This window comes from Populus alba, chromosome 18 (genome assembly GCF_005239225.2).
Source record: "Populus alba chromosome 18, ASM523922v2, whole genome shotgun sequence".
In the NCBI taxonomy this organism is placed as follows: Eukaryota; Viridiplantae; Streptophyta; class Magnoliopsida; order Malpighiales; family Salicaceae; genus Populus; species Populus alba.
The window spans coordinates 5690135-5700607 of record NC_133301.1 but is presented as its reverse complement, the minus strand read 5'-3'; the positions used below and the strand labels follow the sequence as shown (position 1 = coordinate 5700607).

Below are 10473 nucleotides of genomic sequence, written 5' to 3'. Positions count from 1 at the left end.
AAGATAAAGTCATTGGACAAAAATTCCTTACAAAGAAAATTATAAAGTTGTTATAATTATAATATTCATATTGCATCAAAGCATTGTTTCTAAATGTTTCTAGTCGATGCTCTATTAAGATTAAACATTAATTAGAGTTTTTGAGACTGATACATATTATGTGTTTTCCTTTATGAAAGAAAGCAATTGTTTTCATAAACTAAGGTATGAAGGATATCTAAAATTAATATGTAAGTGCTTGTTAGATAACATGCACACTAAATTGACTCGTATAAGAATTTCATATGAAGAGATTACCCATAGTTATGGAAAAGCTTATGTAATAGTTATATAAGTGATCTTTATACTTGAGATCACTGAGTTATCTTATAAATGGAGTGGTATATTTTGATCATGCTATATGTTGTCCTAACCAAGGGTAACAAATGAACAAATATTAGGTATAACATGAACTATATGAGGTAATTAAATAATCAAGAGATGATTCATCATCCTAGGTGAATTGTGGAAAATATTTCACTCGTTCTCAAATAATATTCCTTGCACAAGATGGAATGAGATTTGAAAAGAGTTTCAAATCTTATTCAAATAATTAATGATTTATGGTATTGAGAACAAACATGATTTGACATAGTAGACACACTCCATACAATAATATCTAAATCAGAATATTATTGATGAAGGGATAATAATTACATTGAGAAACTGATTATTAAAAGGTTAAGTCAAATCATATTTTCATAAATATTTGGAAGATTATGACATGTTACTAGACATTGTACTTGATCTTCAAATATAAATAAATCAATTATTGAATAAATTAGGGACTAGAATATAATTTATATAGAGAATTATAATTCTAGACATAAAAAATCAAGTAGGGACTTGATTGAATAAATTTATAAAACTAGCCTAAATGTGTGTGTGTGTGTGTGTGTATTATTTAAGGAAAAAATAATATATTTTTTTTATTTTTAAGATTTTTAGGTTTTCTTATAAATAAAAAAACTATGCCTCTTATTTTTCATGGATAGTGAAAAATGTGAGTTAAGTTCAATGCTGAAATACCTAAAATACAAAAGAAAATAACTAGTATTCTAAGGTATAGCAATCCATTTCTTCTAAAATGATTTAGGAGATTTTTCACTAGTGGTTCGTGTGAATTATCGTTAGAAGTCAAACAATTGTACGATATATGGTTTGCGACAATCTAACTTTTGAAGAAAATACTTAAAGCAAAAAAAAAAAAAAAATCTGATCTTCATGTAATATTCACATAAAAACTTAAAACAACTCTAGATTAATATAATGGGATCCTTTGAACTCCTAAAAAGTTTTAAATTTACAATTTTTGCTACGTTTTATATATTTTGGAAAACTCAATATTCATTCAAAAAAAAGTTTATGCCAACCCAAACTTCCACTTTTGATTCTTTCTATAATCTAAAGTAGTTAATATTAATAACTAAACAAAGATTTTTTTTTTCCCTCGAGAAAAGGAGATGATGGTTAGTTATGAAGAAAAAAAAAAGGCAACTAATTTTGTTTCTTAAAAGTGTAGACAAGTTTGTCTTGAAGAAGATGGTGATTTAACTGTCTATTTGAAAATGTAATTATAGTTATTTTTTATTTGAAAATGTATCAAAATAATATTTTTTTTAATTTTTAAAAAATTATTTTTGACATCAACACATCAAAATGATTCTAAAAAAAAAAAAAAAATATTAATTTAAAACAAAGAAAAAAATAAAATATTTCAATTTTTTTTAAAGACACTTTTGAAATGCAAAAACAAACATGATGTAATTTGAAAGTGTGGTCGAGTGGGGTGATTTTTTTTTTTAATGTACAACTCTTTTAATATACAAAAAGCAAAAGTAAGTTATATATGTTTTTTATTTTATTTTATTTTATTTTTTATGGATCCCGCTAAAAAAAGCAAACCATGTCTTTATCCCAAACATATCCTTAGTTTCTTCTAAAAAAGAAAAAAATGAAGTTAAAAGAGAAAGATTAATTTAGTCTCGATTTTAAAATTAGTTTTTAACCGAACCACTATTTCTAGAAGACACGTGAAGTGAAGGAAGAACCTTTCTGGCATTAAGTAATTGAGTTTTTAATAAAGAATATTATAAATAATAAATTTAATACAGGCGGTAGAGAGAAGTCGAAACATGAATCCTCGAAGATGTCATGGCATTAAAATTTTATCTATTTTTTATATAAAGATAGATATATATTAAAGGATTCGGCCCAGTGGGCAATGTCAAGCCCATTAACGGCCCATATCCAGCATTGAAAATGATGTCAATTAATATCAAACAAGGAAAAAGAAACAAAAACTCACAGAAAAAGCTTGATTGATCCAGCAAAAAAAAAAGAAAAAAAAAGAAGAAAAGAGAAGAAGAAGATGTCGACAGATAGACATGGCAATTCCTCATCAACGTCTCGTGAAGACAACGCTCTGTAAGTTTATCAAGTATTTATTAAAATAACAATATTTCCAATTGATTATATAATAAGCATTCTGTGCTGGTTGCAATTGCAGTTTCTTAGATATAGTGCAGGAGGCTCCTCTATTCGGTCACCGGAAATCCAGGAGTATTTTTGGTGCTATCGTTTACTGTGCTCTACTGGCAAGTACTGTATCCTTTCTATTTCCTCTTCAATTATTGTTATTATTATTAATGGTATTAATTAATTTTAGGCAGGTTATGCTGTTTTGGCAGCCGGAGCTCCATATATCTTTCGCCCTATAAAGCATTTGGTTCCGTCTTTGCTTTGCAGTTGTGATGTTGTTCTTCTTATACTCACAGGTATATCTATCTGTCCATTAACTTTGGCAAATACGATATGCTTAAGAGAGAGTAGATTCATTTCATTTCTTCCTTCAGGCATCTTTCAGCAATATTTCGTTTCTCAAGTTCAGAAAATACGGTTGCAGGTAATCTCCACTACCTTCCTACTCTAATTCAATGTAATAAGTTCATTTTTAGATGTTTATTGTTCCACTCGATAGCCTTTTTGCTGCTCTTATTGGGATTTCTTTATGGAATGAAAGCGCAGTTTATATTCGTCAAACAAATGTTATTTTGACGCCTGTTCCATGTAATTTTCTCCCAGCCTAAATGTTGCTCTTTAAGATAACTACTGGGAAACCCGCAGCAAATGTTTGATTTCGCTTTTTTGACATTTCTGTTTCTCTGTAGAGCTGTTGGATTCTCAAATCGTGGGCTCTTGTGAACAACGTTTACCTGCTCTACAAACCATCACAGTCTCTTATTTGTTTTGTAGGGTTATTACAGTTTTAGCCAGAAGTTGAAGCATATTGTTCGCTTACCATTTGCCATTACTGCGTATGGTAAGGAAATGATTTTAAGTTCTGTCCTTGTCCTCTCATATGTCTATCTATTTGACCGTGGTTTTTTGTTCGTCTGTACAACTCCACCATATTTCTCCTCTATGTCCTGGATTTCTCAACTCAATCAGTTGAAAAATTAGGTCTCATGGTAAAATTTGGACATAATTTGTGAGGTTTGGTACCACAATCATTCTATCATTAAGTTTGTCCATTACTCTGGAATATTTTCACATATTTCAGCTATAGTTAAATCAGAGATTTTGCTATTTGTATCATCTACAAGTTAATTAATGTAAATCTATTATTTCATCTCATAATTTTTATTGTTATCATTGTAATGATTGTTTATTCAAATTCTAGGAACTGCTACTATGCTGCTTGTCATGGTATGGAAACCCTACATCAGTTTCCTTTCAGTCTCTACGTTACTGAGGTCTGGACATTATTTGCTTTGCTGACGTGCATCTCAATTGCTTCATTTTCAAGATATGTCCTATTATTGTTAATGATATTGAGCTGTGATCTTATTATTCACAAGTAACATCGTATCTGATCAGTTCTCTCATTAGATAAAATGGAAATTTTCCTGCTCTGTATTGCTTTTTTCTAACTGTGCTGTGAAAATTCATTTTCCTTCTCATTAAATCTGCAGGATTAACATGTTGGCTGAAGCAATATGTGCTGCATCATTTATGAGCGTCTATATTGGTGAGCCTATACAATCCTTGTAGTGTTTTGAGTTTAACATTATTTATGTTGCGTTGCTACCGTGAAAGAAGCTATTGTCATAATCAAACCTTATAAGGTGCTTGTTAGACAACTCTTTCCTCATCCATATCTAGTGTGGAATATTTGCAAATTCTTTATCTATACGCTTCCTTCACCCTGGATCTAGTGTAGCTATTCTCATATCTATTGAAAGTTCAGTTTGAATAAAAAAATGCTTTTGGAAATTCCTTAGATCCATGGAGCATGCACGATTACAAGAATCATCCATTTTGAACTTCTGAAGCTTTCCCATGAACAAGATACTCTGTAAAAGCTATCACATGACAGTACAGAGCATTTGAAATGGGATTTTCTTCTGGAATGCAAATTTAGATAGCCTTGAGATCATTTTATCTTTGCCAATTCAAGATCTCTACTGTTCATACCTGTTTACTGAATTTAAACTCATAAATCAATGTTCCATTGGAGATTATAAAACATTCATCGCAGTTCTTTCCCTCATTGCTTTTCTGCGTGCACTTGCAGGTTACTTGCACCAGTACAATTCACTAAACTCTGAACCTGACATTTTGAAGTCATTATATTCTCCACTTCAACATTCAAGTCCTTTAGAAGGTTTGAGGTAGTCATCTTCTTATTTTGTTATTCCAGAAACCCTTGCCTATTTCTCAAGCTTCAGAGTGAAATAGACTATGTGTACTTTTTTTTTAACTTACAAAGCATGATGGTGTTCTTGTAAGATTATTTGTTGCATCTGGAGCTATCCATTTTTTCAATATTCTGATTTTGTCATTGTTGCAGTTGGTGGTATATAGATAGAAATCCCAATTCCCATGGATTAGTTCATATAGAAACTCAAAGTTGAAGATATCACTATTTTATTTGTTGTATGTGAAAAAATAGATGACACTCCACTAAGTACCATTTGGTAAAACAGGTATCATGATGGGAGTCGACTTTCTGATCAGCAAATGGCTTTGCTGCAATATCAGCGTGAGAACCTTCATTTCTTGAGTGAGGAGGTATGCTAAACTCAATTAAGTGTCAGTCCAAAATTTGTCAGTGTTGGCAACATGGGTACTTTGTTCCCTGATCTGATCTGTTAAAGGTTATATATTTTGTAAGTTCATATACAAGAGCCTTTATTAGGAGGTTTTAGATTGTTAAAATCTATGATTGCACTGGTTTTATATAGCTGCACTCTTGAGCATGTCAGTGAAACCTATTATAGCATCAGTTTTTATGTCCCTGCTCTCTTAATGTTGTTTGTTTTAACAAATACACTTTGTTTGGTTACTGAAAGTTACGGGAAATGATCTTCTCTAATTGGCGTAGTTAGTTAATTTATTGGCACCAATTTAACTGATTTTCTTGTTTTTTTGCTAAATTCTCATTAATACTTCAAGCAGGTTCTTAGGTTGCAAGAGTGCTTAAGCAAATATGAACGCTCTGATGATGGGAGTACACCTCAGGTGATAGTCATACTGCTAATTATTTAACTTCTTTACTGTGGATTTCATAAAATCACAATGTAAAGGAATGTAGAGGTCCATAATGTAATTGCAGTTATTGTAGCCCTCAAGAACAGACGACTTCTTTCACACCTTGAAATTTATAACATGGCTTAATGAGATTTAAATGACTACATGACCTCTATATATCACAACTACATTTAACTGCACTTCAGTATGGAATGGTTTTCTGAAAATAATGGTAATGATTGCTATTGTCCACTTTTCCAGGTTGATCTTGCCCATCTGTTAGCAGCTCGTGAACAGGAATTACGGACGCTTTCTGCTGAGGTATACATGATAAAATTCTGTCCTTTAGCATTTAATTTCTTAAATAAGCAAAAAGAGAATTCAATCAAAGCTTACAATATCACCTTACGGATTAAGAGAACATCTCCAACATACACAATACTGTGTAGAATTATCTGTATGGGATATTTAAATTTCCCCGTCTTCCATGCTGTCATTGCTACTTCTACCTACTCCTTATTTGTGCTGTAATGAGTGGATTGTATTTTAGGCAATATATCAAAAGCTCATTGTTAGCGTCATATGACTTGAGCTCCTAAATGAAGTCACTTGATTGTTATTTTAGGCCACATAAGCATCAGGAGAATTTTGACATTTCAATTTTAAGTGGGGAAATTATTTCACATGCAAAATTGATGAAGTAGGAACCAATGGGGTAGGAAACTAAAGCAGAAAGTTTTAATTATCTTTTTTTGTCAAAAGATAAAGAGTTCTATGGATATTTGTTAACGATCAGGGCCTTTTCTTCTTTTTATTACAGAAATTGTATTTAATGTCAGAAGGATATTTGATTATCTTTTTGAGCAAGATGTAGCATAATCAGTTATGGTGCTGTAGCTCATAATGCTCTTGGAGTATAATCAGTCAGTTGTTGTGGAAAGTTCAACCCATCCATGGACTGCTGATATACTATGCCTTCCATTGCTATTAAAATTAAATGAGGCACTGGTTCAGCAACCATTTGACCTCATCCACCTTATCTTCTCAATGTACAGATGAATCAATTACAATCTGAGCTAAGGCTTGCTCGATCTTTGATAGCTGAGAGGGACTCTGAACTCCAGCAGGTGCGCACCACAAACAATCAGGTACCAACTATAGATTCAACCCTAGAATTTTGGAGTGTTGTGCTTGCTCTACAGAATCCTGGCTGTATGTATTAACTCTATTGCTAAAAACCCAATGCTTCACTAATAGGACAACATTATCCTAATAAAGATGTGGCCCCTAACAATGTACTGTTAAAGAAAGCTAACTGCATGTTTTTAAAATGAAAAGATGAAGTCTACTAATCGGCCAGGCATGTTATAATAATTAGGGAATATTGGGCACTATTCCTTGAGAAATTGAGAGATGCAAACTCAGCTTTTGTGCTTTTGTCCTGTTTCATTTTCTTTTGTGAAGGAAAATATCGCTATTGGGTGAACTTATTGTCTTCTTGTTTCCTTGAAAAGTCATGTCCAAATGCATGCACGCATTCTCTCGTGTCATTTCCATGAAATACATGTCAGAATGCATGTCCCAGTACTACCAAAAGTTATCTCTCGTGAGCACTCATTAGCTCACTCCAGCAAAAAGCAAAGCTACATAAATATACTGTAATTTACCAATTTGTTGAAGTTTCTAGCCCAGCAATGTGAAGGCTGATATTCTCATAGTAATTAATTCATATATGCATATGGTCATTGTTTGAGGTCGCAAAATTCCATGGTACTGCTTTAATTGGTGCCCTGCAGTTCCTTAATAAAGGATGCATTCTGATTTGTATCTGTGTTTTGGGATTGCCCCTTTTGTGATTTGCTTGATGAAATGCTGGAATAGTACGTGGAAGAGAATGAAAGACTGAGGGCTATTTTAGGGGAATGGAGTGCCAGGGCAGCTAAGGTACCTGTATTTTTTTTTTACCCTTCCTATGTACCCTTTGCGCACGACTATTTATTCCAGTTTTCATGAAGCAATAATATTGTTAACATAACCTCATAATTCGACCGACATGTTACAGCTTGAGCGAGCATTGGAAGGTGAGCGGATGTCAAATCTTGAATTGCAGAAGAATTTTTCAACATCCAGAAGTCAATCACATGTATCAACTGAAACAAGTGAGAAGCGTTGAACTTAGCTGGCCCAGAATTTTCTCACAACTCTACTACCATTTTCCTGTGGAAGTGTTCATGCCGGATGCAAAACGCCCTCCATGACAAGCATGGGAGTGCTTCCACAACGGTAGTAGATGGCTGAATGTGCGTAACAGTTGCTTGTGAAGTTAATGTTGTACATAACCGTTCATTATTTTGCTTTTCTGGTTTTGCTGGAAAGTATTAGATGCAACTCTCCCCGACAGAAGGCTGTTCCTCTCTTGTTTTTGTGAAAAGAAAAAACTACCTTTAGAAATAGAGTTCATCACCAACACTAACGGGAAGGGTTTGATCAAACAACAGAATACTAAAGGAACTGGATCGATACATATGGGGCTACTCCATGAAAGCTTTTCTGGAAATAATGTAGCGGTACGTTTATCAACAAAAGTCCAACGTAACACAAGCTTACTTGAGCCGATGTCTGTGTTTTCAGGTTTTCAGCGGAAATATGCATCACATTTTCTTTGGACAGAAGCAAGCACTCACAACGGAACTGTCTTGCACTATAGACAATTTGAATACAGGTCTCGAAATCTTCACCCAATTTATTAATCATCCTATGCATGATCTATAAACTAGCCAGCAAATCACACCAAATTCCACTGTACTTCTAGCAATTCACAACTGCCAATTTACTCGAATGAAAAACTTTTTATACCCAGGAATGTCAATTTGGAGATGATGCTGGGTTTAAATTAATTTTCACCAACAGAGAAAAAAACGAAAAAGAAAGAGACAATTTTATACCAAAGAAAATCCGCAACCTAAATTACAATGGGCATACATGTGTAGTTTCATCAAGAAAGAGACAACCAAGCACATAACTGAAGAAATCAGTACCTTCGCTGTTCCTCCCCTTCCAACCATAGATTGTGCATCAATACTTGCATGCCCAGGACAATAAGTGACCAAAACACACAAAATGCACATCCGTGTCATGTTGGGTTAACAAAGCAAATAAATGAAGTTCTTGTTGATGTTTACTCTCAGTTCATGAGCCAATTTTGAACCTGAATATCATCTCTTCATTACATGGAAAAATAAACTTACCATAAGTGGTTTTTAAGTTCATAATTTGATTTTTTTTATATTGTCCAACCATCAATGCATTGAAGTTTTTTACAAGAAGTTATGTTTGTTTTAGTTTTTAAGCTTTTTAAATGTCTACTTTTTCTAAGTAAAAAAATGTGTGCAAGTTAATGTGTCTAGTTTTCTATCAATGTCATTTATTTGGTTCTTAACTATATCATTTTGGTGTTTCCCCAAACTTGAAGGATTGTTCTAAGTATATATAATTATGATTCAGATCATGTATTGAGATTTTTTGGTAAAAATTTAAATTGAAAATCTTTGACTTAGCCTTTTGGAAACCTTTCAATTTTTTAATTTTTTTTATAAGTGGTGGACTTATCTCCTAACTATGTATCTTTAAAGTGGTGATTTAATTTGTATCTTTAGAGTAATAAGTTATTCACGTCTATATTATTTTGGTTTTGTACCTTAGAATGGCGAGTAAAAACATTCTTTTATATGATTGACATGTTATTTTACGATATTCAATGTCATCCTAGTATTAAGTTGGTATCAGAGCTTAGAATTTGCAACTATGGTTAATCATAGATATCGTGTGCAAGAATTTGAAATGGACGTAGTGCTCTTACAATGGATGAAATGAGAAGGCAAATCCATTAACTTAAAAAATTTATTAAATGATATGAGAATCAAGACAATGATGATGATGGGAATAAAACTAAAATTGGTTCCTCTAGCAATAATTAAAAGGATACTAATCCTTTTCGTCAGACCACACCATAATGCTAGTAACGGTTCTTCTTCTCAACATCAAAGTAAAAGGAATAGATGGCCTTATCAAGATTATCATGTGAGAATTGATATTCCTTAATTTAAGAGAAAAAATCAACCTAATGATTTCATTGATTAGCTCTAAATTGTTGAGTTTTTTTTTTCAAAGAGTATATCGATGATAGAAAAGTGAAGTTAATATCTCTTAAATTAGAAAATATGTTTTTTTATGGTGGGAGAATTTTAAGAAACAAATCTTGTGAGGGCAGAAACAAGATCAAGTTTGTGGAGAAGATGAAAAAAGAGTTTTAAGGGGATATTATTGCTTTGTTGCGTAAGGAATCCTTGAAAAATAATTATTGTTGCCTAATTGATGTTCTTAGAAAGTAAGGAATGCTTACAAAATAAGGATTCCACATGTAACTAGATCCTTGCCTTGTAAGCATCCACAAATCATAAGGATTCCACAATCATTTTCTAATTTTCTTGTTTGTTTGCAGATTTCAAGCTTGACTTTAAATATTTTTGTCTCTTTTGTTAGAATGAGTTACTAAGCATATCATATATGTATGGAAATCTAGAGATGTCTAGTTTCCATTCCAACTAAAATCACAGAAGAATTCCAAATATAGACCAAACAGTACACAAAGATCCAATTTGACAAATTTGCAACTTCTTAACCCAAACATCATGACCTTGTAATAGACTCAATTGGTATGAATTCTTTGGTGATGCTTACTGATTCTCATCACTTCTTTTGGGTCTCAAAGGCTTTTTTGCATGCCCATAAAAAAACTAATTTTTTTTTTTTCATAATTTTGTATTTTCCACAACCTACCGGTCAACCTTAGGCATATGTTAGGCCTCAATTTATGATGCCAACCATAACTTTTTTTAAATG

At 32.5% G+C, this 10473-nt stretch overlaps 1 protein-coding gene across 7 annotated transcripts; it reads left to right on the top strand.

Annotated features, from left to right (window-relative positions):
* The first annotated feature begins 2333 nt into the window (after positions 1-2333).
* LOC118040664 (protein FIP1) lies at positions 2334-8177 on the top strand. 7 transcript variants are annotated; one of them, XM_035047655.2, is made up of 14 exons: positions 2334-2466; positions 2549-2640; positions 2730-2816; positions 2895-2944; positions 3295-3361; positions 3722-3794; positions 4014-4069; positions 4616-4712; positions 5028-5112; positions 5500-5562; positions 5833-5892; positions 6627-6719; positions 7453-7515; positions 7634-8177. In XM_035047655.2, the coding sequence occupies exons 1-14, from the start codon at positions 2411-2413 to the stop codon at positions 7742-7744; spliced, it is 1053 nt and encodes a 350-aa protein (XP_034903546.1). In that variant the 5' UTR covers positions 2334-2410; the 3' UTR covers positions 7745-8177. The 7 variants fall into 7 exon arrangements, with proteins under 7 accessions (XP_034903546.1, XP_034903545.1, XP_034903548.1 ...); XM_035047654.2 differs by having other exon boundaries at positions 2712-2816; XM_035047657.2 differs by lacking the exon at positions 2334-2466 and having other exon boundaries at positions 2549-2636; positions 2712-2816; positions 2906-2944.
* Positions 8178-10473: the final 2296 nt, after the last annotated feature.

What these genes read in the sequence shown, in the direction of transcription:
- LOC118040664 (XM_035047654.2), top strand. Translation starts at nt 2,411, where the DNA reads ATGTCGACAGATAGACATGGCAATTCCTCATCAACGTCTCGTGAAGAC. An exon ending in TGTTCTTCTTATACTCACAG is followed by an intron (nt 2,817 to 2,894) that starts GTATATCTATCT and finishes TTCTTCCTTCAG; the next exon opens with GCATCTTTCAGCAATATTTC. An exon ending in ATTTGCCATTACTGCGTATG is followed by an intron (nt 3,362 to 3,721) that starts GTAAGGAAATGA and finishes TTCAAATTCTAG; the next exon opens with GAACTGCTACTATGCTGCTT.